Source organism: Rhineura floridana, chromosome 18 (assembly GCF_030035675.1).
Source record: "Rhineura floridana isolate rRhiFlo1 chromosome 18, rRhiFlo1.hap2, whole genome shotgun sequence".
Taxonomy (NCBI): domain Eukaryota; kingdom Metazoa; phylum Chordata; class Lepidosauria; order Squamata; family Rhineuridae; genus Rhineura; species Rhineura floridana.
Window position 1 is genome coordinate 18,235,097 of NC_084497.1, and position 27,774 is coordinate 18,262,870.

Consider the following 27,774-nt stretch of genomic DNA (forward strand, 5'->3'; position numbering starts at 1 on the left):
TCAGTCTCCCCCATCTTCATCTTCCTCATTGTCTTTACTGGGTGCGCATCTTTGGAAGCAGTTCACAATCAGTGCCAAAATAAAGCTCGACACAATGGCAGCAATGGAGACAGCGACGCCAGAGAAGATGATGATGATAAGGTCTGTGAGTGACAAATTAAATTTGCAGTCCCTAAAACTTTCTTCTGATAATTCACTGAGAAAGACAGTGATGTCCTCCACGGGGACAGTACACTGGATTTCGTTGAGACCTGCATGGAAAGAGGAAAGAGGGAGCATTCATTAAATTGCTATTTCTATTCATTCGACTGTAGGCAACTTTCCCATTCAACAAGAAGCTCAGCTGCTCACCCAAGGAGATAAAAGTTTTTGACAGTAAGACGACAGCATACATATGGTAATGCAGCAAAGATATATACTGTTGCAGTGCAAGGAACAGTGAATAAAAGCAGAGCAATGATATGCTCCACTATTAATTAACTGAATGATCAAAATTACTCAAAAATACATCCCATTGAGTTCAGTGGAGCTTAGTTCCAAGTAAGTGTGCCTAGGATTGCAGGCTAAAGCAAGTCTTGTTGTGTTTTAAAAAGACTGGGGAGAGGGAGAGAGAGAGAGAGAGAGAGAGAGAGAGAGAGAGAGAGAGAGAGGAGCATTTAATTAGAGATTTAACCAGAAGTGAATCATTGCAACATATTGCAGATTAAAATGAACAGGAAGACTGGCATTACAGCAGAGACAGATCACTCTGAGATTAATTGCAGAACAGTCAACTCTGAGGGGGAGGCAGGGGACCTGGAAAAAATCCAGTCCCTTGCAGCTGAGCAAGTTGGGAAGAGGCGGGAGATGAGTGAGAGAAGGCAAACTTTCACCCAGATCTGAAGGCAGCAGGTATTGCCCAGGATCAATGCTCAATCCATGTTCAAGCTTCTCTCCTCCTCCTTACAAGTGAAGAGAAAATTGGGGCAAGGGCTAGTATGAGATTATAGAATTGTCCAACTGCTGACACTTCACCTTATCCCATCGCAAGAGCTATCCCTCCCCTTTCGGGGTTATTAAAGAATAATCTGATCATAACCAAAGCCAGAGAAGGATTCCTTGGCCTTCTTCCTGCCCACTTTTCTGACAGAGGTAGGGTGGTCATGTGTTCCACTTTATAGACAACAGTTCTTTGTTTGAAGGGCTGTCAAAGGACAGTCCACTCTTGGAAGGAGTCCTCTGTTTCAACCTCCCCCAACTTGGTGCCGTCCAGATGTTCTGGAGAATGGGTTGTCTCCAGTGGTAGAGTAGACCCAATGAAGTTAACAGAAATGGCTGACTTAAGTCCATTAATCTCAGGGTGTCTACTCTGAGTAGAATTTAGTTGGATCGAACCCTACATCTCCCATCAGCTCCAGCCACCATGGCCAATGGTCAGCAATAATGGGTGTTGGAGCCTGATGATCTCTGGATGTACTAAGCTGGGGCAGGTGGTGGAAAGTGTGTCTGGTCCAAGTCCACTTTGGCAACCCAGGACCATAAGAATGCAGGGACACTGAAGTGGCCCATTCTCAGGCAGCAGACAGAGCAGGCACAGCAGGTGGCCTGGTCATAGACTTCCCTACTTTGGTCTGATAGGTTAAGATGATAAGAACCAAAGAGCCCAGCTGCTGGATTCAGGCCAGTGGCCCACCTCATCCATCATCCTGTTCTCACAGTGGCCAGCCAGATGCCCATTATGGGAAGCCCCCAATCAGGACCTTAACACAAGAGCACTCTCCCCTCTTGTGGTTTCCAGCAACTGTCATACAGAAGTATGCCCTGGTCTCCTACTGGGAGGAAGGGCGGGATATAAATCTAATAAATAAATAAGTAATGCTGCCTCTGACCATGGAGGCGGAGCATAGCCATCATGGCTACTAGCCATCGAAAGCCTTATCCTTCTCTGTGCATTTTGCCTTTTTGGCTTAGGGCGGTATATAAATTAAATTAAATAAATAAATTAAATAAATAAATTTGCCCAATCCTCTTTCAAAGTCCGCCAAGATGGTGGCCATCACTGCCTCCTGTGGAAGTGAATTTCAAAATTTAACTAAGTGCTATATAGAATCATAGAATAGTAGAGTTGGAAGGGGCCTATAAGGCCATAAAGTCTAACCCCCTGCGCAATGCAGGAATCCAAATCAAAGCATTCCCGACAGATGGCTGTCCAGCTGCCTCTTGGATGCCTCCAGTGTTGGAGAGTCCACTACCTCTCCAGGTCATTGGTTCCATTGTCGTATGGCTCTAACAGGATGCTTTTCCTGATGTTCCTGTTTCCTGATGTCCAGTCAAAATCTGGCTTCCTGCAACTTGAGCCCATTATTCCGTGTCCTGCACTCTGGGATGATCAAGAAGAGATCCCAGCCCTCCTCTATGTGACAACCTTTCCATGTACTTGAAGAGTGCTATCATATGAAGAAGTCCTTTCTTTTGTCTGTTTTGAATCTTCCGACATTTAGCTTCATTGGATGTCCCTGAGTTCTAGTGTTATGAGAGAGGGAGAAAAGCTTTTCTCTATCCACTTCATACCTTTCACAATTTTATGCACTTCTTTTATGTCACGTCTGACTCGCCTTTTCTGTAAACAAAAAAGCCCCAAATGCTGCAGCCTTTCTTCACAGGGGAGTCGCGCCATCCCCTTGATAATTCCAGTTGCCCTTTTCTGAACCTGTTCAAGCTCTACAATATCCTTTCCAAGGTAAGGCAATCAGAACTGTACAAATGCGGCCGCACCATCGATTGGCATAATGGTATTATATCGGCAGTTTTATTTTCAATACCTTTCCTAATGATCCCTGGCATGGAATTGCATTTCTTGTTTAATTATTGTCATTACTGTGCACCCATACATACAAATTAGCGTTAGTAAATTACTAGTAAATTGCTTTTTTCGTTATTGTGCACAGGTGGTGAATTCCCTCTCTCTTTTTTTGGCAATGTGTAAGTGGCCGGTGTGGTGACTGCAGCAAAGGTCGCAGCAGCGAGGAGAGCACTCTGGATACCTGAATGTCTGAAGGCATCTGTTCACCCCCTTTTCCCATCCTGGTGCCTTGAACATCCAAAGGAGGCATTTTTGTACATCAAGACAACTGCATCTTCCTGGAGGAAGTATTTTTTATTTCAACCATATATATACCACTTAACATCATACTTTCCCAACTGGGGCTGAGGGACATGTCTCTCCACCCAGCTACAGATGTTGCTAGACTACTGTTCTCAGCATCCCCAGCAGCCAGCATGACCAATAGTCAGGGATGGTGGATGCTGTAGTCCAGCAACGCCTGGAGGGTTCCCCATCGCTGTTCTAACTGGTGTTCGATGAAGTTTCAAAAGAGATGCAACAGAGGGCATGTATGGCAGGGGGTCACACTGCAAAGTGCAGGGCTGGTGAGATCCCAGTCCTCCGTCGCTTACGTTTCCCAGATTAAATTAAATTAACCCCAGTTTCCCTGTTGGCACTTCTCCGTATGGATGCAAATTTGTGTTACGGGTCTGTTCCCCGGATCCTTTAAGGACCTAGCCACAACTCTGGGTGCTCAGTAGGGATGGAAAGGTCTGTCAATCTTGGTTCTCATTTTTCTAGTCTTATATTCAGTTCTCCACATTTCTGCATGTTCTTTACATATACAAAAAAAATCCTCATGAAAATTCTCCAGTGCGTTAGTGCAGATTTCTCCTAATAAACATGTTTTTTGCAGGCGGTTTTGACTCACGTACACACTTTTGCAAGCCATTCCTCGTCATGCAGTGCTTTTGGCATGTTAACACATGTTGATTGCTATGTACACTTTCCCCTACTATATGCATTTTTGTAAACACGGTTTGGTTGGCAAACTGCAAAGACCTTATCCCAGTCTGCGTCTGTGTTGGAATTGCTTTTTAATATGTTTTTAAAGGTGTTTTTGAGATGTTTTGCTTTAATATGCTTTAAAGTCTTTCATTTTTAAGATGTTTTAGAGTGATTTTGGTGCTTTTGTTTGCTGCCCTGGGCTCCTTCTGGGACGAAGGGTGCGATATAAATTGAATTTATCATCATCATCATCATCTGGCCCAGAGTTTAGGGCTTTATATGTAAGTAACAAGATATTAAACCTGTTTTGGTGGGTGACAGGCAGCCAGTGCACCTCCCTCAGCACTGCCGTGGTACATATCCAGTAATATTATCTGTAAATATCAAAGACTTCTCTCTTCTCTTCTCCATCGTCCCAGAGTGCAGGACACGGAATAATGGGCTCAAGTTGCAGGAAGCCAGATTTCGACTGGACATCAGGAAAAACTTCCTGTTAGAGCCATACGACAATGAAACCAATGACCTAGAGAGGTAGTGGGCTCTCCGACACTGGAGGCATTCAAGAGGCAGCTGGACAGCCATCTGTCGGGAATGCTTTGATTTGGATTCCTGCATTGAGCAGGGGGGTGGACTCGATGGCCTTGTAGGCCCCTTCCAACTCTACGATTCTATTCTATGAAAGACTGAACTAGGGACCTGTCTGCATATAAAGCATGTGTTCTACCATTGAGCTATGATTTCTTCTCTATTGCGTGGAACATTCTTTGGTAACAGTAGGGGTGCCAGACTGAATGTTCTTCCCTGATCCCAAGGACAACCATAGGTATCAACGGGGCATTAGGCAGATGCCGTCTCAGCTTAGTTGCCTGCTTGCTAACAGATACTGCAGGAATTTTTGGGGGGGGGGGTTCAGCTTTGCTTTTCCCATCTGCAACTATAATCAAATTGGCACGTTGCCTCTGAAGGCTCCACCAGCCAGTAATAAATGCTAGAAAAATATCCAGACGTTGCTCAAGTTAGAGAAGCTGGCAGAGACACTAAACCTAGCTGTAAGGGAGTCATAGATAAATGTCTTGAAAATGGAAATGGACTGCCTTCAAGTTGATCCTGACTTATGGCGACCCTAGGAATAGGGATTTCATGGTAAGTGGTATTCAGAGGGGGTTTACCATTGCCCTCTGAGGCTAGTCCTCCCCAGCTGGATAGGGCCTGCTCAGCTTGCCACAGCTGCACAAGCCAGCCCCTTCCTTGTCTGCAACTGCAAGCTGGGGGGCAACTAGGCTCCTTGGGACTATGCCACTTGCCCACAGCTGCACAGGTGGCAGGGCACATAACCCCTGAGCCACTCCCTGTGGGGTGATCTTTAGCTGGCCCTTGACACCCAGGAGACACAAGCAGGGATTTGAACTTGCAGACTCTGGACTCCCAGCCAGGCTCTCCTCCCCACTGTGCTATACCAGCTTTCTAACATTGTCTTAAGACTGCATTTTTAAAGCATTCTCTCTCTCTCTCTCTCTCTCTCTCTCTCTCTCTCTCTCTCTCTCTCTCTCTCTCTCTCTCTTTTGCTCAGGTTATTTGCTTTTTCTCCAAGCACTTTCAAGAACATAATCCAACCAGGCAAAAACAGGGTTCAAAGCAGGTCCAGTGAGGGTCGTGGCCTGGGTAGAGTCCCGAGAGCCAAATAGAGAGTGCTGCAGGGCCGGAGGTTCCCCATCCTTGCCCTCCAGCATCCCACATACAAAAAGAAGGGCAAGTTTCTAACAATCCTATTCTCAGTGGCCTTTCTCGGGGACACACTGCTGAACGGCTGACTCATTTTGATGTGAGCTGCATTTGCTTAGTAGCAACAGCCATCCTCCAACCATTTTCAACAGAGCTGGGACAGCATTCACACAGACATACACACCAGGTTCCCCAGAAAGATTACCCCCGTATGATAATGTTATTTATTTTATTTTATTTTATTTTTGTAAATTGTATTGCTTTTACTGTATTTTTATTGTATTTTTATACCTGTGTTTATTTTTCATAGAATCATAGAATAGTAGAGTTGGAAAGGGCCTATAAGGCCATCAAGTCCAACCCCCAGCTCAAGGCAGGAATCCAACTGAAAGCATCCTTGACACATGGCTGTCCACTTGCCTTTTGAAGGCCTCCAGGGTTGGAGAGCCCACCACCTGCCTAGGTCATTGGTTCCACTGTCGTACCGCTCTAACAGTTAGGAAGGTTTTCCTGCTGGTCAGCTGAAATCTTCCATCTCATGACAGACGTAGTCCCTGGAACAAGAACCAGGAAGGTGGCTCGTATTGGTAAGGACTACTTTCAAAGCAACAGGCAGGAGCCGGAGGAGGGACAATGCAAGAACCAGCTCTCAGTTTCTAAAAACCCTGATGCCTCTTCCTGCAACACTCCCCCTGCCTTCTGTCTCTCCAGCGACCAAGGCCACACGCAAACATGCCGTTGCTTCAACTTAGCAAATGCTTGCCTTAACTCCTTTTCTATTCCCGCTGACAGCAGAGATGGACAGGCGAGCACTGGGCTAGGTAATAGTCACCACTGCCCTGCCTGTATTTTTCTGCTGCTAAGAGTATCCTGCAACTCTGCAATTGCAATATTTGACTGCAGAAAATGGAACTTGGCACAGGACTCAGCTTCCTGATAACCTGAGTTTCCCATTTTTATTTAAAAGCAAGTTTCATAGAATCATAGAATAGTAGAGTTGGAAGGGGCCTATAAGGCCATCGAGTCCAACCCCCTCCTCAACGCAGGAATCCAAATCAAAGCATTCCTGACAGATGGCTGTCCAGCTGTCTCTTGAATGCCTCCAGTGTCGGAGAGCCCACCGCCTCTCTAGGTCATTGGTTCCATTGTCGTATGGCTCTAACAGTTAGGAAGTTTTTCCTGATGTCCAGTCGAAATCCGATCTTCAGCTATTGAGAATAAGCGAATAAATGGGAAATTCGGTACTAGATTTGAATTGGGCAGAATTCTAGCACATCCCCGGGCTCTTTAGAGAAAATGCAAGTAAAAGAGGACATAATGGAGGTATATAAAGCCATGCATGGTATGATGACAGTGGATAGAGAATCTCTCTCTCTCTCATAATATGAGAACTCGGGGACTTCCAATGAAGTTAAATGTTGAAAGATTCAAGACAGACAAAAGAAAGGACTTCTTCATATGATAGCACTCTTCAAGTACATGAAAGGTTGCCACACAGAGGAGGGCCAGGATCCCTTCTCGATCATCCCAGAGTGCAGGACATGGAATAATGGGCTCAAGTTGCAGGAAGCCAGATTTCGACTGGACATCAGAAAAAACTTCCTAACTGTTAGAGCCATACGACAATAGAACCAATTACGTAGAGAGGTAGTGGGCTCTCCGACACTGGAGGCATTCTGTTGGGAATGCTTTGATTTGGATTCCTGCATTGAGCAGGGGGTTGGACTTGATGACCTTGTAGGCCCCTTCCAACTCTACTATTCTATGATTCTATGGTCAGAGGTGAACAGAATTGAATTCCAACAGCACCTGAACTTCCACCATTTTACCATCTCTGTCAGAATATGGCAACCCTCTCCCAAAAATTTTCAGAGAAATTTTTCTCTATCCTTTACGATGTTTCTGCTTTGCCCCCACCCAATGAATGGCCAGGAAAGCAATTTTTTGCATGGTGTAAATTAAAATCCAAGATGCTGTTTGTTCTTTGGGGCTAAAGATATGCTGGATTTTTAAAAGAAGAAAGGGTAAAAAGCCATAATTGTCCTACCGTCTGTTATCAAGAATTCAAGTTAGACTTTAGCTGTTGCAAGGCATGACATTGCAAGCTGTGCGCTGCCTGGTGCCACAGTGTTATAAGCACGGTGCATGAGAGGCTAAAAGCATCCACCCTCCCTCCTTCCCTCCCTCCTGAGATTTAACTTCTAGAGACCACGAGAAGGAAGCGTTAACTCTGAAGAATGACAATTCATGCTAGCACGATATAATAACACCTCACCAAAGGCCAAAAAGAGAAAGAAAGGGAGTCATTTACCGAGGGAGAGAACTGGGACCAAGCGCAGCACCAGTGGTCAGCCAGGCTGGGCACTGGCTATGAGCCACAGGGGCTTGGAAGGGTCCCTCACTGGCGTGAATGGGCTGCCCCACCACGCACTGACCTCCCTGCTGGGCCCCTTATGCTTTTCAGTGGCTGCTGGTGGTTCCATTTTGAATGGGGGGGAATTTGAATTCAAAATTTGAATTCTGATTGTAACACAATAAAATACAATACAGAAGAAATAAAAAAAGCAATGCAAATACCATTAAAAACTGTAGACCATCTAGCACAACACACTACAATTGCTACAACAAGCAGAAAAATCATTAAGTGGTCCTCCCAGACCTTTCACAATTTTCAAGTGGTCTGTGTGGAAAGAAAGAGTTAGGGATGACTGTTGATCAATGAAATCTATACATTGCATAGATTTTGTCCTGCCCAGAGTGCGAGACACGAGGCGGAGGCGAAACTGGAATTAATTCTTGTTTTATTAGAGTAACGGTTACGTCAAAAGCAGTGCGCTTCATAGACCTATGCTAACTCACTACTGGCCCAAGCTAAGCTACCTAGGCATTCTCTGCAGCGTGTGGAGTAAGTTGACTCAGCAACCCAATCAGGGGGGCGCCGCCTTAAATAGGGAAGGTCTTTGCCCATAATCTCTGACTCCTGCAAAGAATCACCTTCTGACCGTCCCACTTCTCGCGTTGCGTCTCACTGGGCGAGAGGGGGCGAGCCTCCGGCTGCTCATCTGACAGCAAAGCCTCCCTAGGTGCCAGCTCGACCTCGGGGGGCGGGGAGCAGGTTGGCAGGGAAGCATTTGAAATGCCAGGCAGGGAACCCTGGGGGGTGGAGGTGCGCATGCAAGATTGCTTCCCAACGGCTCTGTTGGAGTGCTTGCAATTGGAGTGGGCGCTGCGTCAACGGGAGGGCTGAGTGTGGGAACTTGTGGGTTGTCAGCAACACCCCCTTCCTCAGTGTCCTCGAAAGCCTCGTCGTCCTCTGACATCTCTCCCTGGTCCACCCGGAGGATCTGGGGCTGAACATAATCCCCCCCCCATGCACTCCCTCCCTGGGCTTGGGCTTGTTCGGGTAGGCATAATGGAATCCTCTCATCAGGTCTGGCACATGGACGTCATCTGCCACTTCCCAGGAATGCTCTGACGGATCATACCCCTTCCAATGAATTAAATATTGAAGCCGTCCCCTGCGTTTACGTGAGTCCACTATCTGCTCCACTTCATATTCTTCCTGCCCATTCACCATGAGGGGAGGCAGCGGCTCCACGGGCGCTCTGTGGGGATCGGGTGTTCTAAGATCAGCAAGGAACGATGGAACACAGGATATATCTTGAAATTGGGGGTAGCTTCAGACGGAAGGCCACTGGGTTGATCTGAGCCACCATCTCTTGTTTGGCCTTCCTCTTTTTCTACTCCCTTCTGTTTTTCCCAGCATTATGGTCTTTTCTAGTAAATCATGTCTTCTCATTATGTGTCCAAAGTACAATAACCTCAGTTTCATCATTTTAGCTTCTAGTGATAGTTCTGGTTTAATTTGTTCTAACACCCAATTATTTGTCTTTTTCATGGCCCTTGGTATGCACAAAGTTCTCCTCCAACACCACATTTTAAATGAATGCTGCCGTTAGGCACAGTGAAAAGGTCCCACCCCCATAATCCCCTTTCCCCTGCTCAATGCAGGAATCCAAATCAAAGCATCCCCGACAGGTGGCTGTCCAGCTGGCTCTTGAAGGCCTCCAGAGTTGGAGAGCCCACCACCCTCCTAGGTCATTGGTCCCGTTGTCGTATTGCTGTAACAGTTAGGAAGTTTTTCTTGATGTTCACCCAAAATTTGGCTTCACAGAACTTGAGCCCATTATTCCACATCCTGCAGTCTGGAATGATGGAGAACACAGCCTGTACCAGATCACCGCAGGCCCTTGGGCACCCGGCCTTTCCCCTGTGGATGCACATGCATGTACTTTAATGCACCCAGTTGTGCTACCTTTTGTGTCAAAGCGCATGCTGGCCATCATATCTCCCCTCAGTCTTCTCTTCTCAAGGTGAAACATGCCCAGTCTCTCCTCATAGGGCTTTGTTTCCAGTCCCCTGATCATCCTCGTGGGCCTCCTCTGAACCCGTTCCACTTATGAGCATTGGTAAAACGCCACACACAAAAGAATGTTGGTGCAGTTATGCACATGGATGCTTCAGGACCACTTTGCAAAAAAACCCCTGGAAATGCGAATATCTGTGTTTTTCCTGGTAGGATATAGCTGAAATACACATCTTTGTTTGAGCAGTGTTATGCTTTTGCACACAAGTTGGGGGGAGGGAGAAAATAAAGGCACCATTTGCAGCACCATAAAAAGGCCATCAGAACAGAGGACAGCAGCCAGAAGTTGCTCTTCAGCCCTCAGGAAATGAAATAAAAGAAGGGAGAACGAGGGAGTGGGCGTGGAGAGGGGAATGATTGACACATCCACCTAAAAGCATAGGAGCAAAGCATCTGCAAGCACTAGAGATACGGAGTGAAGATGTTCTTTCCTTCCCTTTTTGGATTATCAGAGGATTGGGTTAGTACTGATTTACAGGGGTAAAACTGAGTGACAGGTTCTGTTTGCCAGAAACGTCATGTGAACCATGCGGGAAAAAAGGACATGTGTTTCGCACTAAACACACACTAAACCACCATGTAGATGAGCCCTTAGTCTTCTTGTTATGCTACAGTATTTGGACTGTTTGTTTATGTAAACTGGCTTTGAGCACAAGCTATCTGTGGAAAATGTGGTATATCAATAGACTATTGACTATGTAAGATGCTTAAAGTGTGTAACGTTTAGAAATCCACTCCTTGTTTTTTCTAGCAGGAGTAGTTCCACCTCAGGTTTTATTTAGGACAGCCTTTCCCAACCTTTGGGTCCCCAGATGTTGTTGGACTATAGTTCCCATCATTCCTTACCACTGGCCATGCTGGCTGGGGCTGATGGGAGTTGTAGTCCAACAACATCTGGGAACCCAAAAGTTAGGAAAGGCTGATTTAGGACTTAAGCATTCTCTCTCTCTCTCTCTCTCTCTCTCTCTCTCTCTCCACAAGCCAGGCCTGGTCAGATGACACAAGAGATTGTGACAGACCTGCATTTGAATCCTTCCTTCATAGTCAAGTCGCAGCAGAAAAACCACATTCGGTGAGACGCAGATACGTTACCGGGGCAAGTCCAGCACTTCGTCCCAGCCATATTTAAGTAATTTGTAGAGGTTACCATTTCAGGCCTTTCATGGGCACGTCTTGAGTAGCTGCAAGAGTGACCTTGTTTGCTAATGGCTAATGCATTTTTAACATTCCTTTTAATTAGAGTTCAGGTAGTCCTTGAAGTGTGACTGTGGTATCTTCTTTCCTTATTCTTCTTTCACTTCCCCCCCCCTTTCAATATCTTGGGAGATCTTTTTTTTCCTTCCTAGTTAAGGCAAGTGGGACTCTCTTGCATAGCTGCCGCCAAATCTGTCAAACAGAGGCTCTCCTCAAATACTTTTCCAATAAACTCTTTGTTCATGCTAATGCTTACTCCTAGCAAAAAACACAACACAACCTACACAAGTTCTAAGTGGAGATTAGGGCTGGGAGGATCAGAGAATCATAGAGTTGGAAGGGGCCTATAAGGCCATCGAGTCCAACCCCCTGCTCAATGCAGGAATCCAAATCAAAGCATCCCCGACAGGTGCCTGTCCAGCTGCCTCTTGAAGGCCTCCAGTGTCGGAGAGCCCACCACCTTCCTAGGTCATGGGTTCCATTGTCATACCACTCTAACAGAATTGATCCATTCCATTTCCCCCGTCAGTTTCTCATTTCCCAAATCTTAAATGCAGTTCTCCACATTTCCACATTATTTTATGGATTTTTTTTAAGCCCTCGTGGAAATTCATCAGCATTTTAGTGTAAATTTCTCTTCATGTACACATTTTGGAATGCAGCTTTTGTCTACGTCACACGTTTGCAATTTCCCTTTTGTATGTTATTTTCATGAAGATCTGCATTTTTGTGCACACTTTACCCAGGTATACACACTTTTGTGTGCAATGCTTGGCTGGAGAACTGCCCTGCAAAATTCAAAGCAGTGCAAATGTTGAAGGATGGCTGTGTTTTGGTTTGTGCATTGTTTCGGAAACTGCAAATTAGGTAAGTTCTCTTTTAAATGCAAATTGCACTCCCCCTGAAGGAGCAGGTTCGTAGCTTGGGGGTTCTCCTAGAACCATCTCTGTCACTTGAGGCTCAGGTAGCCTCGGTGGCACAGAGTGCCTTCTACCAACTTCGGTTGGTGGCCCAGCTACATCCCTATCTGGACAGGGATAACCTGGCTTCAGTTGTCCATGTTCTGGTAACCTCCAAATTAGATTACTGCAATGTACTCTACGTGGGGCTGCCTTTGAAGACTGTTTGGAAACTGCAGCTTGTGCAAAATGCAGCGGCCAGATTGGTAACAGGGACCAGATGGTCTGAACATATATAACCGATTCTGGCCCGCTTGCATTGACTGCCTGTATGTTTCCAAGCTCAATTCAAGGTGCTGGTTTTGACCTATAAAGCCTTACACAGCTTGGGACCACAATACCTGATGGAACGCCTCTCCCAATATGAACCAACCCATACACTAAGCTCAACACCTAAGGCCCTCCTCTGGGTGCCTACTCCGAGGGAAGCTTGGAGGGTGGCAACAAGGGAGAGGGCCTTCTCAGTGGTGGCCCCCAAATTATGGAATGATGTTGTTGATGAGGTGCGCCTGGCGCCATTGCTGTTATCTTTTCTGTGCCAGGTCAAGACTTTCCTCTTCTCCCAGGCATTTTAGCATGTGTTTTAAATTGTTGTGTGTTTTAAATTGTTTTTAAAAGATGTGTTTTAAATTTGTATATTTGGTTTTGATGTTTGCTGTAAACCGCCCAGAGAGCTTCGGCTATGGGGCGGTATACAAATACAATAAATAAATAAACTATATCAAATTTTTCCCCACCCCCCGGGCTTGATTTTCAGAAACCACGAAGCAACTCTGGGTTGGTTTCGACACATTATGCATGTATCAAGCACTGCCCCCCTACCAATGTTTCACCAATAAGAACACCTCCCCTCCTCATAACTGACACTTGCTGAATATAAAGTCAAGTGAGAATTCACATGTATTGTACTTGTGGCTGAACATGGGATATTGGGGTACCACAACTCTGAAACACACCCGCCTTTGTGTTTTGCTCATTTCAAAACCTAATGGAAGGTGCCCTTGTCCCATTGAGCTTCCCTTGGGAATTGCTGATGAACAATCAAATTTCATATCATATTTTCTGGATTTGGATCTAGATGTTTTAGTAGACCTGTGAAAAATCATTCCAATTGAGTGAGTGTGTGTGTGAGAGAGAGTGTCCCTGAAAGCTCTCTAAGGGTTGTATTGAATGCTAATCATACTGAGAATAGACCTGTTGAAGTTAATGGTCATGACTAACTTAGGCCCATTCATTTCAGTGGGTCTACTCTGAGTAGGGCTTAGTTGGCTGCAACCCTTCAGTGTTAACTATATTTCCCCCAAATCCCTTTGATGTTCCACTTTTTAAAGTCGTTTTACTGCCACCATTTCCTCTTTGTTCTGATTTTTCCCTAGCAGCTTTCCCTGGGCAGGGTATCATTCTTCTTCCAAAAAGGGACCCCAGCCAATCAAGGAACATGTAATAAATGTGGTGCCACCACTGCACCCAGAGTAAATCAAAGTTGAGTATGATGTCACAGAAGGCAATCAGTAATGCAATTGACAATGAGCGCAAAGCATCCTGCAACGACCACATAAGATTCCAGACAATCATCTCAATTGCCTTCATTCCGCATAAGCAAATACATTCGCCTCCCTTTCAATAAGCCCCTACCCTTTAAAAAGTCTTTGAGAAGGGACCTTTGCAACTGAAAACATTTTTACAAAACCATCCTCTTCACTTGGTTCTGCCTTATGTCACATCCACATCACACCCTTAAAGTGCTCTGATGCTACTTTATTGATTGATTGATTGCACTTGTATACCGCCCCATAGCCGAAGCTCTCTGGGCGGTTTACAGCAATCAAAAACATTAAAACAAATATACAATTTACAACACGTATTTTAAAAACAATTTAAAACACAATTTTAAAATTTAAAACAATATAAAAACAATTTAAAACACATGCTTAACTTTCATGGCTCTCCTCCCCTCCCAAGAAACCTGGGGACTGTCATGTTTTAAGGGCGCTGAGAGTTGCTAGGAGACATTGCTCACAGTTACAATTTCTGGAGTGGTTTAACCACCAATCCCTCTTCCCAGGGAACTCGGGGAAATGTAGCTCTGTGAGAGGAATAAGGGGTCTCCTAACAACTCTCAGTACCCTTAACAAACTACAATTCCCATGATTCTTTGGGGGAAGCCATGACTGTTAATTGACATAACAGTGTTTTAAGTGTATGGTACAGATGGGGCCTTTAATGAGTACTGAGGTTGCATTAGCTTTTACAATTGTTGTTGTGGTTGTTACTATTATTATTTTCTATGCTGTGTATCCCTCTCTCAAATAGGTTTGAGGATCTGAATGCAGCCCTCCAAGCTTCTTTATTTGGCCTTTGGAACTCTGCCCAGGCCACACCTCTTATCGGCCATGCTCTGTGACCTCCTCAAGTGCACTTGCCTGGCTGGAATGTGATCTCAAACTGTGATCACATGACTCTCACTTGCCAGGATGGAAGATGGAGAGGAGAGTGTACTATAACAAGCATTGGGGGCTGGGTCATCCCAATGTAGCCTACCTTACAAAGGTAAGAGTCACATCTCATGCTCCGCCCACTCTGATCACATTTTGCCTCTTGCCCATTACTGGCATGTGACACCCAGATGTTTGCCCAGGAAGGAATGCATCTCTTGGGCTGAAAAAAGAGTCCCACCCCTTGCTCTAATAGAAAGGGACAAAACGTAATTATTTAAAAACATAATACAGATGCCCTTCCGGAAAGCATAAGGATAAGGCCATTAGTGGATACACTGGATATGTTATACCTCCACTGTTGGGAGCAGAGCTTGGAAAAGTTACTTTTTTGAACTACAACTCCCATCAGCCCAATCCAGTGGCCATGCTGGCTGGGGCTGATGGGAGTTGTAGTTTTAAAAAAGTAACTTTTCCAAGCTCTGGAGGCAGTATGGTTATTGTTATAGGATGTGGGAGGGGGGCTTTGGATGATCTAAACCGTTACCTGTCCCTTCTCCTTCTGACACCCCTCCGCTGTTATTGCCCTGGCTCTCGCCCAGGAGGGTGCCACACATCCTCCCCCTGGCTCTCACCTAGGGCCCCAACACATCTCACACACACCCCAAAATCTCACCACAAAGAAGGTTCCTGGAAACTGTTGACCTCACCCTACATCTGTGAATCGCTTCCCATACAATATCTCAAAGCCATTTCACAGTACAAACATCAGCAGTTAAAAATAAGTACCCAATTTCCATCCTATATACAAACAATTCTGACAATGAAAAACACTGTCATATGTAATAATAATAAAAAAAAAAATTCAAGTGCAAAAATAATTTCAAATCCAATGCAGATATGGATGGGGATAAAATCTTATGCATACTTATCTGGGAGTAAGTGCCCTTTATTCCCTAAGAGGGGTGTATGTGTTGCTGCAAGTGGCAGAAGCAGCCAAAAAATGGTGGTGAATATTAAGAGACAATTCTGCAAAGTGGCGTTAATGTTTTTTAGGCTGAGAGAAAGGCAAACCCCATAAACTTTGACATAAATTGCCACGGAAAAATGTCTTCTAAGATATTTTGGCAGGACTAAATTGGAAACAGCCCAATTTAGTTACACACGTTTTTATTGTTGATTTTTAATTTTCAATTGTTAAGCACTTCTGAATGTTTTATGGGAAGTGATTCATAAATGTAATGATGCCTCTGATAATAATATCTGAACTTGTTCGCAAATCTTTATGGCTCTGAACATGAACCTGGCCAGAACAATTCGCCTCACAGCTGAATCCTAAATGGGATTTGGGACCAAGCCAGAAAATGATCCCATGCTTTTGAGCTGGGGGTTGAAATACTCAGCATATACCTTTGGGGTTTTTAGAAGGAAACCTAATGTGACCTTCTGCACATGGATGCCCGAGTTCCCCCTGCAGAGCATTGCCTCCCAGCAGGCGCATGGTTATGATTCCCTGGTTTGATACCAAAGCTGTTGGAAGGCACCCCGACTGCTGAGGGCAGGAAATCCCGTATCAAAACACCATCGGCTCAAACCAGATTGCTGACATTTTTAGTTTTGCCAGACACTCTGCTCTTCAGCTGTTGCTATTCTTGAGGGAACTGAGCACACAGAGGAGCAAATAGTTTCACACTGGAATGGATTTGCACTCCTCTTCAAAAAATATTCCAAGAAGGCTTTTAAAACAGCGTTATCATCCTCCATTGGCCAAGCAACCATGATCATCCTCTTATCCCCAAGTGAAATTAAGGCTAAATAAATGTAACAACATTTGCTGAGTCCTTGAAATGCCTTTAAACTTTCGCTTCTTTAAGATGGAGAGCCTGAACTTAGTATGATATCCTCATCTGATTTGTTGCAGTAGGCCAGGCATGGGAAGACTTAGGCTTGTGGACCAATTGTGGCCCTGCAGCCCTCTCTATCTGGAACTCTCAGAACTCTCCCCAGGTGACACCCCTCACTAGGGATGGGTGAGAATATCCAACAAAATTGAACCTGGTACTGGATCCCGACTGAATTAGCTAGTTTGCTATCCCTTCAGAGCGGCACCGATCTCTAGCGGTGGGCCGTGGCTGTAATCGGCACGGATTTGGGGGGCGCGACTGCAATCGGCAACATTTGTGTTAAAATCCTCCCCCTATTTTACATACTTTTGAGACTTATCCATGCTACCCGCCTCACCCCGCCCCACCCCTCTTTCATTGCTGCTGTCCTAAGCTAACCAAGGGCTGTCTCTCTCTCTTACTCTCTCTGTGCTAAATGTGTGTGTGTATTACTATGTGACTGACAGTGACAGACAGTGTCGGTGCAGTTGTGGTGGGGCGCCGCTGCCATCTGCCTGCCTGCGCCTCTCCCACACTCTCTCAGACTGTGTTTTTTAACTTTCTGTTGCCGCCCCTCGCGAGACCCTTCTTGATTTTCAATCATTGGCGTTTTAAAACAATTTAAATAAACCAGGAATTCACTGCTTAACCCAGATCGTAAAGCAGCAGCCATGAGCCATCAATCATTCCCCTAAAAATCATTCCCCTAAAAACCCTAACATTGTTTTTCTCCACCGCCAAAAAACAATGTGGAATGCTGTCATTTACAAAAGTATCTACGGGGGGGGGGGAACCCTGCAGATCGAATCACTCAAAAACGTGAGCAGCAAATCAAATCAGCAAGGGCCAGAGAAAGTACAAACAAAAAAAGGACGGACTGGTAAAGAAACGACAGACTATTGAATTGCAAGTGGATCAGCACCATGCAGCAAACCCCATCCCTGCCCCTCACTGGCCCTGGTTGTCACCCCATAAGATTTTTTCTGCCTGGCTAAAATGTGTCCTTCACCTCTGAATGTGCCTCATGCTTGCCTTGATGGAGGATACAGAGGGATGTGTGAGCATGTATGGAAACTACCCCACTGTACCAAGGTAAAATTTATATTTGTCACTTTGCTCACTTTAGCCTCTAGATCTGCACATCACTGGCATGTGGCCCTCAGAAAACAGTCCAGAAGGGAGTGTGGCCCTCGGTCTGAAAAACAGTCCTCACCCCGTAGCAGACTCAGAGCTAACAAAACAAAGTCCTTCTTCACAAAGTGCATTAAACTCACGTGTGGCCTTCCATATGAAATGTTGCGCACTGTGGAAACAAAGACTTAACAAAAGCAGGAGGTTGAATAGGGTTCCATTCCACTTCATCAAGGAACTAATGTAAAATGTCAATGTACTGCCTTCAAGTCGATTCCGACTTATGGCGACCCTATGAATGAGGTTTCCATGAGGCCGAGAGGTAGTGACTGGCCCAAGGTCACCCAGTGAGCTTCATGGCTGTGTGGGGAATCAAGCCCTGGTCTCCCAGGTCGTAGTCCAACACCTTAACCACTACACCACACGGGCTCTCAAGGAACTAATGCATCAGACCAATTTACAGTGTCAGACTGCATTCCAAACTGGAAAATAACTTGTAACACTGTAAGGCACTCCTTGTATTTGGGGTGAACAGAGCAATCTGTTGAAATTTGTTTTTCCCAATCCAGGAAAAAGAATGCCAGAGATATCACAAAATCTTATATTATCTCTGAGAGGAGAAGACTATCCCTGTTTCTGGCAGCGTAAGTACATAAGAGCCCTGTTGCTGGATCAGGCCAACGGCCCATCTAGTCCAACATCCTGTTCTCACAGTGGCCAACCAGATGCCCATGAGAAGCTCACAAGCAACTAGACCTTCCTAAGAACTCATTCCTTGATTGAGATCAGCGGTGAACATTTATACATTTAGAAAATGGAAGTACAATGGGAGGGGCGTGGAATACCACTTTCAAATACGTTAAAATATCTGCTTCAAGAAGGAACAAGGTATAACTCTGATGTGAGCAATTCTGAGTTTGTGTTGGCTGCTGCCGCTGTTGATTTATGTTTGTCGAGGGTGAGATGGCTGATATCTAAGGGGGGAAATCGAGAACTCAGAGATGGAGAGAACTTTTCCGAAATGTAATATTAGTTGGGCAACAGGACTCATGACCAAGTGAGACGGCGTTGCTGGAATCGTTTAAACTAGGTTAGATAAACATCGCAAGGTTAGATAGATGGTTTAGGTATCGCTGGGCCTGTTACAGAGGAAGGAAATAAAGGCCAACAGCTTCAGATCCAACCTGATTTGCTGTGTAAGGACCAGACATGCAGATATGTACAGGTATAGCTTCTCCCTCAACTGTCTTCTACAGCACCTATCCCACCAGGCTGTGAATGTTCGAGATGGGGCTGCAGAGCCTCTCCATCAGTTCTGCTGAAAGGCCAGCAGCATTTGGCTCTGTTCCATTTTTTTTCCGTTCTTGCTGTTCCTCTGCATGTTCTCTGTAACTAAGAATTGGTACCTGAGCTTGCTTTATTCCTCCTCCCTCCCCGTTCCTTTTCCTTTGATCTTGTGTCTTTTAGATTGTGACCCTGAGGGACTTCTCGTTGTTATTTGTAAGCTCTTGGAGCCTTTCTTGGCTGAAGAGCAGGATAATAATGTTAAAGCCAACCATAATTTCTGTACGCTCACCACACTGTGCCTAGGAACACAGCATGATAAGAGGCTGAGGGACCAGAGCCTAGCTGTCTGAAGCTTTCCTCATGAGCTGCTGATAGAACGCACCCACATGGAGGTAGGGATGGAAAGATCTGTCGTTTTGGTTCTATCCATTTCTCTTCCCCCACCCCAATTTTAAATTCAGTTCTCGATATTTCTGCAGCAATCTGTAATTTTTTTCTAAAAAAAATCGTCACAAAAATTATCCAGCATTTTAGTGTGAATTTCTCCTAACAAACACGTTTGTAGGCGGTTTTCACTAATGTATACATTTTTGCAGACACTTTCTCATCACAATAATGCATTTTTGTAAATTCTTTTTACTTATGTATTCATTTTGATGCACACTCTCCCCTATGAGATGCATTTTTGTAAACACTGGTTGGCGAACGGCATTGCAAAATTCAAATAAGTGCAAATTTCGAATGATGGCTGTGTTTCAGTTCTCACATTGTTTCGGAAAGGGCGAATTTGATAGATTTGGCTTGAAATGCAAACTGAATCTAATTTCTCACCATCTTCACATGAAAGGCACTGGGCACAATGAGACATGTCAAGTGTTGCCACCACTCACCATATCCTCAGAGGCACCAAATTCTTCCAGGCCACACAGAAAGTGGATTGGACTGCTTTTTCAAGTTTGATAAAAATATCTGTTGGCTAGGTACGAACTTAAACCTCACTTTTTTTGGGGGGGGGGCTATTAGTGAATTGCAGTTTTACTGTATTACAATTTGAACTCTGTTGAATGTAGCACCGACCCTTTGGAATTCCCTCCCCTTAAACATCAGACAGGTGCCATCTCTGTTATCTTGTCAGCACCTACTGAAGACCTTCCTCTTTCAACAGGCCTTTTAAGTAGAGATCTTACCCCAGTCTGCACCTCTGCTGGAACTGCTTTTTAAGATGTTTTTAAGATGTTTTTTTAAGATGTTTTTAAAATGTTTTAATGCGTTTTTAAAGACATTCTGTTTTAATATGTTTTGAAGTCTCTTGTTTTTAAGATGTTTTAAAGTGCTTTCAGTGTTCTTGTTTGCCGCCCTGGGCTCCTTCTGGGAGGAAAGGCGGGATATAAATTTAATAAATAAATAATACATAAATGAAGTGCAATACAATAAAATACAATATATAAGAAATGAAAGAAGCAATGAAAATAAAAATCATACAGCATCAAGCACTGTGAATTGCAATTGCTACAACAGGCAAGAAAACCATTTAGTGGTCCATGAAGCCCATCAGCGATTTTTCAAGTGGTTTGTGAGGGGAAGGGGTTAAAGGACTGCTGCACTAGAGCATTTATGTTTTTCAAAATGATGCAATACAGTTTTCAGCAAAAAAAAGAGAGAGGATACTTAAAAGTGCACCGTCTGAGATAAAATACATTTAGAATTCATATTTAATTAGAAATTAAAACGTGAATTTTCTTGCAAATGCAAAACAGCAGTGATTCACAGATTAAATGCAGGATGGAACAGACTGTGGAAGTGGCATGGCCCAGAAATAGACTCTCTCAACGAGTACAACCAGAGCCCGGCTGGATCGGACCAGAGCAACCTATTCTCACAGTGGCCAACAAATGTGTTTGGGAAGCCCACAGGCAGGACCTGGGACCCTCTTCTGCTGTGGTGCTCCAGTGAGATGCATTCAGAGACACTCTGCTCCTAATCCTTGAGGCAAAACCATTGATAGCCTTCTCCTCCATGAATTTGTCTAATCCTTTTCAAAGCCATCACTGCCTCTTGTGGGAGCTAATCCTTAATTTAACTATGCGCTGAGTAAAGAAGTCTTTTCTTTTGTCTGTCCTGAATCTACCATCAACTTAAATTTGATGTCAGCTCTAAAACCCTAAAAACTGTTATTAAGTCTAATAAAACTTATCAGAATTACAGAAAAGACTGGGGAGGGGGAGGAGGAAATGTCTATTGGCCTGAAGTCACCTGATGCTCTTCCTGAATGTGCAAGGACTTGAATCCATATCTCTTTGGTCAACAGTCCTACACTCCTTTATGTTTGACTGTACTGAATCTCCCACCACTCAGTTTCATTGAATATCCCTGGGTTCTAGTATTCTGAGGGAGAAAAACTTATCTCCAGCCCATTTTCTCAATGACACACATGATTTTATACACTTGTCCCCCTTAACTAGGGGTGTGTGAGAAATTCACTTCACACTTCAAGCTGAATCTATCACATTTGCACTTTCCAAAACAATATGAGAACCAAAACATAGCCGTCCTTCGAAATTTGCACTTTTTTGAATTTTACAATGAATTTTGCCAACCAAACAATGTTGACCAAAATGCATGTTAGAGGAAAGTGAGCATAACAATGACTACATGAAATGTCATGAAAATAACATGAAAAAATGCATTGATATGAGCAGAAATGGCTTGCAAAATGTGTACATCTGTCAACGCTTCCTACAAAAATGAGTTTTTGAGGAGAAATTCACACTAAAATGTGGGAGAATTTTAAAAAATGCAAATTGGTGTAGAAATGTAGAGAAGTGAAGTTAAGATTGCATGAAGTATTGGTTCCCCTCTATTTGCTACTTGTTAGGGCTCATCTTGAGTACTGCATCCAGTTCTGGTCTCCGCACTTTAAGAAGGATGCAGACAAACTGGAACAGGTTCAGAGGAGGGCAACGAGGATGATCAGGGGACTGGAAACAAAGCCCTGTGAGGAGAGACTGAATGAAATGGGCATGTTCAGCCTTGAGAGGAGAAGACTAAACATGATATGATAGGGGAGATATGATAGCACTGTTAGGAGGGGAGATATGATAGCACTCTTCAAGGAGGGCCAAGATCTCTTCTCTATCGTCCCAGAGTGCAGGACAAGGAATAATGGGCTCAAGTTCTAGAAGACTAGAAACAAAGCCATGTGAGGAGAGACTGAAAGAACTGGTCATGTTTAGCCTGGAGAAGAGAAGACTGAAGGAAGATACGATAGCACTGTTCAAGTACTTGAAAAGTTGTCACACAGAGGAGGGCCAGGATCTCATCTTGATCATCCCAGAGTGCAGGAATATTGGGCTGAAGTTACAGGAAGCCAGATTTCATCGGAACATCAGGAAAAAATGTCCTAACTGTTAGAGCGGCATGAAACCCATGCCCTAGGGAAGTGGTGGGCTCCCCAACCCTGGAGGCATTCCAGAGGCAGCCAGATATGCTTTAACTTGGATTCCTGCCTTGAGCAGGTGGTTTGACTCAATGGCCTTATAGGCCCCTTCCAACTCTAAGATTCTATGATTCTAAGATTGGGAAAATGAGAAACTGAGAGAAACAAAACTGACAGATCTTTCCATCCCTACCCTTAACTCACCCTTTCGCATGTCCACCATGCTGACCTCACCACTTCCTCCTCCCCCTCTACCTCCCGGTAAGCAGCATCAATGAACCCAACTGGAGGTCAGGTGTCTGCCACCCACTGTCCACTATTGTCTTTTTTTGCCTGCTAAGAAGCCCCAAACGTAAACATTTCTCCAATGGGAGTTGCTCCAGCCTCTTGATCCCTATTTTGGGGGTAGTTTTGACTTTGCTCTGCTCTTAATATACACAACTTCCTAACTGTTAGAGTCATACGACAATGGAACCAATTACCTAGAGAGGTAGTCAGCTCTCCGACAATGGAAACATTCAAGAGGCACCCGGACAGCCATCTGTCGGGAATGCTTTGATTTGTATTCCTACATTGAGCAGGGGGTTGGACTTAATGGCCTTATAGGCCCCTTCCAACTCTACTGTTCTATGATTCTATGATTCTGTGAATGCTGCTCAATCTCTCTTGACAATGTGATTTAGTGCTCTGTCTTGATGTTCAAGAGTGTTCAATCAATAACAAATTCCATGTACAACTTTGAAAATAGCTCGATAGCTCGGGCCCCATGCACATACTTGAATGGTCGATTTAGGACATGAGTGCACTTGCCATGGTTCATAGCTCTAGCACAATATTTAAAAGGAAAAAACGTGTCCATTTGGGGGGTGCCCCACCAACCTCCGCCTGCCTTCAGCCAGCCACCATCTTTATGCAGTCTTACTTACAACCAGTCCAAGGATAGCTTGGTCTGTCATTGGCTCTGGCTGTATCTACTGCTGGTCTCCCTGTCTTCTGCCCTGCCCATCTCAATAGGCACCAGCCACCACTGGAAATATTCCGTTATAAATAACCAGAAAATGCCATATATTTGCGTTAAAGCGAATGCTTAGCTGTGATCAGTCCCAGGTGCACGTTTTGCAATGAAGCCCTTCCTTTGGCATGCCTTGGTGGCTGATCAGTTTCATAGCCATCCTTCCAAAATCCTCTTTATCTAAAATGTCTCCTAGCTCTTAGGGCTCTGTACTGTACTCAAAGGTGAACTGCTGCATTAGGAATTCTCCATTGCTTCATAATAATAAGAGTGCAGGGGTTGCCAATGATGCTCTGCAGACGTTGCTGGACTACAACTCCCATCGTCCTTGGCCATCGATCATGCCGGCTCGGGTTGATCCAACACCTGGAGAGCATCACGTTGGCTATCTCTGCTCGAAAGTAATTATCACTATTAACAAGAGTTAATAGCCTTGCCCTCCTCCTTTCCCATGGAGACATGCAACTACCACATGGCCGTTTAACTGGGCAAACCTGGTCAGTTTCATGCCAGAGCTTGGGAAAGTTACTTTTTGGAACTACTACAACCATCAGCCCAATCCAGCAGCCATGCTGGCTGGGGCTGATGGGAGATGTAGTTTTAAAAAGTAACTTTTCACCAGAGACCACTCTGTTTTCCAGTAGAAGGTTGTGAGGCCATTGTCAACTTCACTGGCGTATTTTCCTTCCTTTAAAAGGCCATGTGTGAATGTCAGCCCCAGGGTACTCCGTAATTTTCTAATTTGCACAAGCAGATGAGATACTGGTGAATTTGAAAGTGTGTGTGTGTGTGTGTGTGTGTGTGTGTGTGTGTGAGAGAGAGAGAGAGAGAGAGAGAGAGAGAGAGAGAGAGAGAGCAGTAATATAATTATGAGATTGCATTTGATTTGGGGAAGGGCCATAGCTCAGTAGTAGAGCATCTGGCCTTGCATGCAGAAGGTCCCAGGTTCAATCCCTGGCTTCTCCAGGCAGAAGAGATTCTCTGTCTGAAACCCTGAAGAGCTGCCAGTCAGTGTAGATAATACTGAGCCAGATGGACCCATGGTCTGACTCAGTACAAGGCAGCTTCCCCTGTCCCTGTGTTCCGATGAGCCTACTCATAGGTAGGGAGGCATTGATTTCCATTCTGCCCTGTGCTGGTTGAATGCAGCCCTGTTTCCGTTCCACTGCAACTTCCACCAAAATCTACGTTGTCTCTCTGTCCTCTGTGGCTAAATTTCACAAGTTACATTACTGGTTACACAGATTATGTAAACTCTATTGCCATTATGTGGTGCCACCGCATTCCTCTCAAAACAAGGAAAGTCAATGCATATGGGAGTGAGTGAGAAACGTAATCAATTACATATCATTTGCAATCCGAAAGCAAGAACAACAGTGCGTACCAGTGGTATTCACTGGATCAGTTTCTATTCCAGGCTTGGGTCAAATATGTGAAAATGAACCATTTCCGTTTCCATTTTTGTCAGAATTCTCTGACAGGGTAGCATCATCCAACTTCTGGGAGGAGGAAGCAGGTGAGCCTTTGTCTCATGCTAGCTACTCCGGGTCAAATGTAAGGATTGTCGATTGTTTTGGGCCAGTGGGCACATCTAGAATTTTGAGAAAGTTCTGCAGGGTGGAGTGGTGGTGACATTACACAAAATGGCTGCTTTGGGTGTGTGGATGACGTGAAGCAAAATTGGCTGCCACTTCTAAAAAAAAAAGCAGAAAAAGAGCCAGGACTGCAAAATGGTGCAGCCATGCTGGCCATTCAATGGGGGGAAAGGGCACCTACATTAGCCTTTGCTAAGTTCACTCAGAAAGAGAAGTTCTTGGAACCTCTCTTGGAACAGATGGGTGGGTGCCCAAATCTAGCATCCCAGTGGGCATGTTTAAGGGGGCATGTTCCATGTGGGAATGGCCGAGCCAGTGCAAACAGGAATGGAGCAGGAAGAGGAAACAATCTCTTGTGCACTGGGATTTTTTTAGGAGATATTTACTCAGACTTTCTGAAGGCCCAGGAGGCACACTGGTGACCATGGGCGCCATGTTGGTGACCCCTGAACTAGTAATCCTATACTCAGCTGGACATTAAACCCATCCTTATCTCCTGTGGCCCTGATCCTGGTGCTCACCCACCAAGGAAGCTCCAATGAATTTTTTGAAAATGAAGCATATTTATTGCATTCGCACAATGAATGGGCTTTACCTCTCAGTAGACCGGCATGCGATTGTATTGGTAATCAGGAGAGGTGTAATTTGTGAATGGTGGTAATGTGCATGAACTGAACAGGAGAAAAATTCTCGAGTGATTCTTGCAGAGTTAGAAAAATGAGTGTGGAAGTGCCAGCCCACATCAGCCTTCCTGAAGCTGGTGCCTTCCAGATGTTTTGAAGTACAACTCCCAGCAGCAGCAGCCAGAATAACTATGCTGAACGGGAGTTGTACCCCAATCTATCTGAAAGGCACCAGGTTCAGGAAGGCTGACCTAGCCCTACCCATGTGATTTTTTTAAAAAAAACAAGCAGCTAAGATGGCATCTGTTCTTTTGGAATTACATTTTAAAAGACATCCTTCAAATCTTCCCCAAAGGGAAAATGATAACGAAATTGCCCATGGAATATTATAGGAACAATTGGATCCCAGGGCCCATGGAATACTCTGGTCTAGAGAGAACTGGAGTCCTGGGCCTAACTACAGCTCTTAACATACCAAAGGGGTAGAGGGCTCCAGAAAAGGGGAAGACAGAATACAACGCTGGATACTCTGGTAATGCTTAGTTAAAAGATCTCCAAGGGCTCAGGGAGAGACAGGCGTGCTGTGTCGTAATGAGCCTGTGCCCTCCATCAGCTGGTCCAAAGTGGCAGAAGGATCTGGTGTAGTTCTAGAGATGTGCTGACTGATGAACTACACACACACACACTTGTACTCATACAGATCTTTCACTGGAGCAGCAAACCTGTCTCTAATGTCCCTTTAGGCAAACATATAGTGACAACTCCACTCCACTCCACCTGGAGCTTCTAGTTGCCAGAAAACGGATGTTCCACACCCAGCCTGCACTCTCAATATGCGTCCCAGTTCTTATCACACACACACCAAACACACAGAGAGAGCCTATCCCCCCTCTTTTTCATTTGTCTATGAGAATAAATCTGCCTTTCAATGACAAGAGAGCCTTAGATATACAATTCCAAATGCCACACTTCCCCCCCCCCAAAAAAACCTGGATAAATATAAACACACACAACTGTTGAAGTACAGCCAGACAACTTCACACCCTTTTCTGAGATCCATGTTGGCAGCAAAAGCTGGACTTTTGGGGGGGAGGGAGGGGTTCACAATGATTTTTTCTTTTTTAAAAAAACTCCCCTGCTCCTCCCTGTGCGAACTGATTATCCCAAGAACGTTGTCAGTAGGCAGAGAGGTTTTTGCATGTGGTGAGGTGGGGGAAACGTTATCCTCTTTATTTATATATGCAACCTCCAAGAGACTCTCTGCTGAGTTATCCCCTGCCTCCCTGGACAGCTAACACCCCCCCCAAAAAAAGCAGCTCTCATGATTAGGAATTCTTAATTGAATTTGAGAGTTTGTTTCCAGGTGGAGAAATTCTCCATCTACCTGCCTTTGGTTTAAAGCTGCAATTCAGATGGAACCGAAAAATGCATATATTTGCTCCTTGGAACCAGCAGACCCATCTGGCTGTGAAGAACAGCATGTATGTTCACACAGACAGGAAGATAGACAAAACAAGACGAGCTGGGTGGAGGATGTGCCCTTGGAAGCATTAAAGGTTTACCTTTCTGGAGCTTGGATGCATTTTCCTCCAGCCAGTTGAAAAGGCTGGCAAAGTCACAATCGCAGAGCCACGGGTTGCCCTCCAAGCGGACGGCCCGCAGGTTGGGCAAAGCATCAAAGGCGGCCACATTCAGTGCCTGCAAGTTGTTGTCATTCAGCTCCAGAACCTGGAGCTGCTCCAGGCTCTCAAAGGCACCCTCGTCCACCTCGGCCAATTTATTGTTCCCCAAGCTCAGCTTGATCAACTTCGGCGCCGACTTGAAGATGCCGGCGTCCAGCTGAGTCAAGTTGTTGTAGCTCAAGTCCAAGTACACTAGCTTGCTGGAGCTGCTGAAAGTGCCGTCCTCGAGGGTGACGATGGAGTTGTTCCTGAAGTCCACGTAGACCAGGTCGCTGTAGAAGATGAAGAGGTCGGCTGGGATCACCTGGATATTGTTGTCGCCGATGAGAAGTTTCCGCACGTCCAGGGGGAACGGGATGGGCACCCGGAGAAGCCCTTGGGCTCGGCAGTCAACGGTGTGGTAGTCCGTGCAGCTACAGAGAGCAGGGCAGAGGTGCCCTGAGGGTAAGAAGAGCAGGCAGAGAAAGAGCAAATGAGGTAGGCAGCAGACCAGGGGACATGGCACCATCATCAGACGTCCAGCAAGCCAAGGTGAACAGCTCCTGCTTCTAGGAGAAGGGCATGGCTCCGTTCTGTGC

General features: G+C 45.1%; 1 protein-coding gene across 1 annotated transcript; it reads right to left on the reverse strand.

Annotated features, from left to right (window-relative positions):
* Nucleotides 1-27,707, reverse strand: LRRC38 (leucine rich repeat containing 38). The gene is made up of 2 exons (XM_061601903.1): nucleotides 27,077-27,707; nucleotides 1-251 (listed from the first exon to the last, which is right to left on the reverse strand). The coding sequence occupies exons 1-2, from the start codon at nucleotides 27,705-27,707 to the stop codon at nucleotides 1-3; spliced, it is 882 nt and encodes a 293-aa protein (XP_061457887.1).
* Between the last annotated feature and the right edge of the window lie 67 nt (nucleotides 27,708-27,774).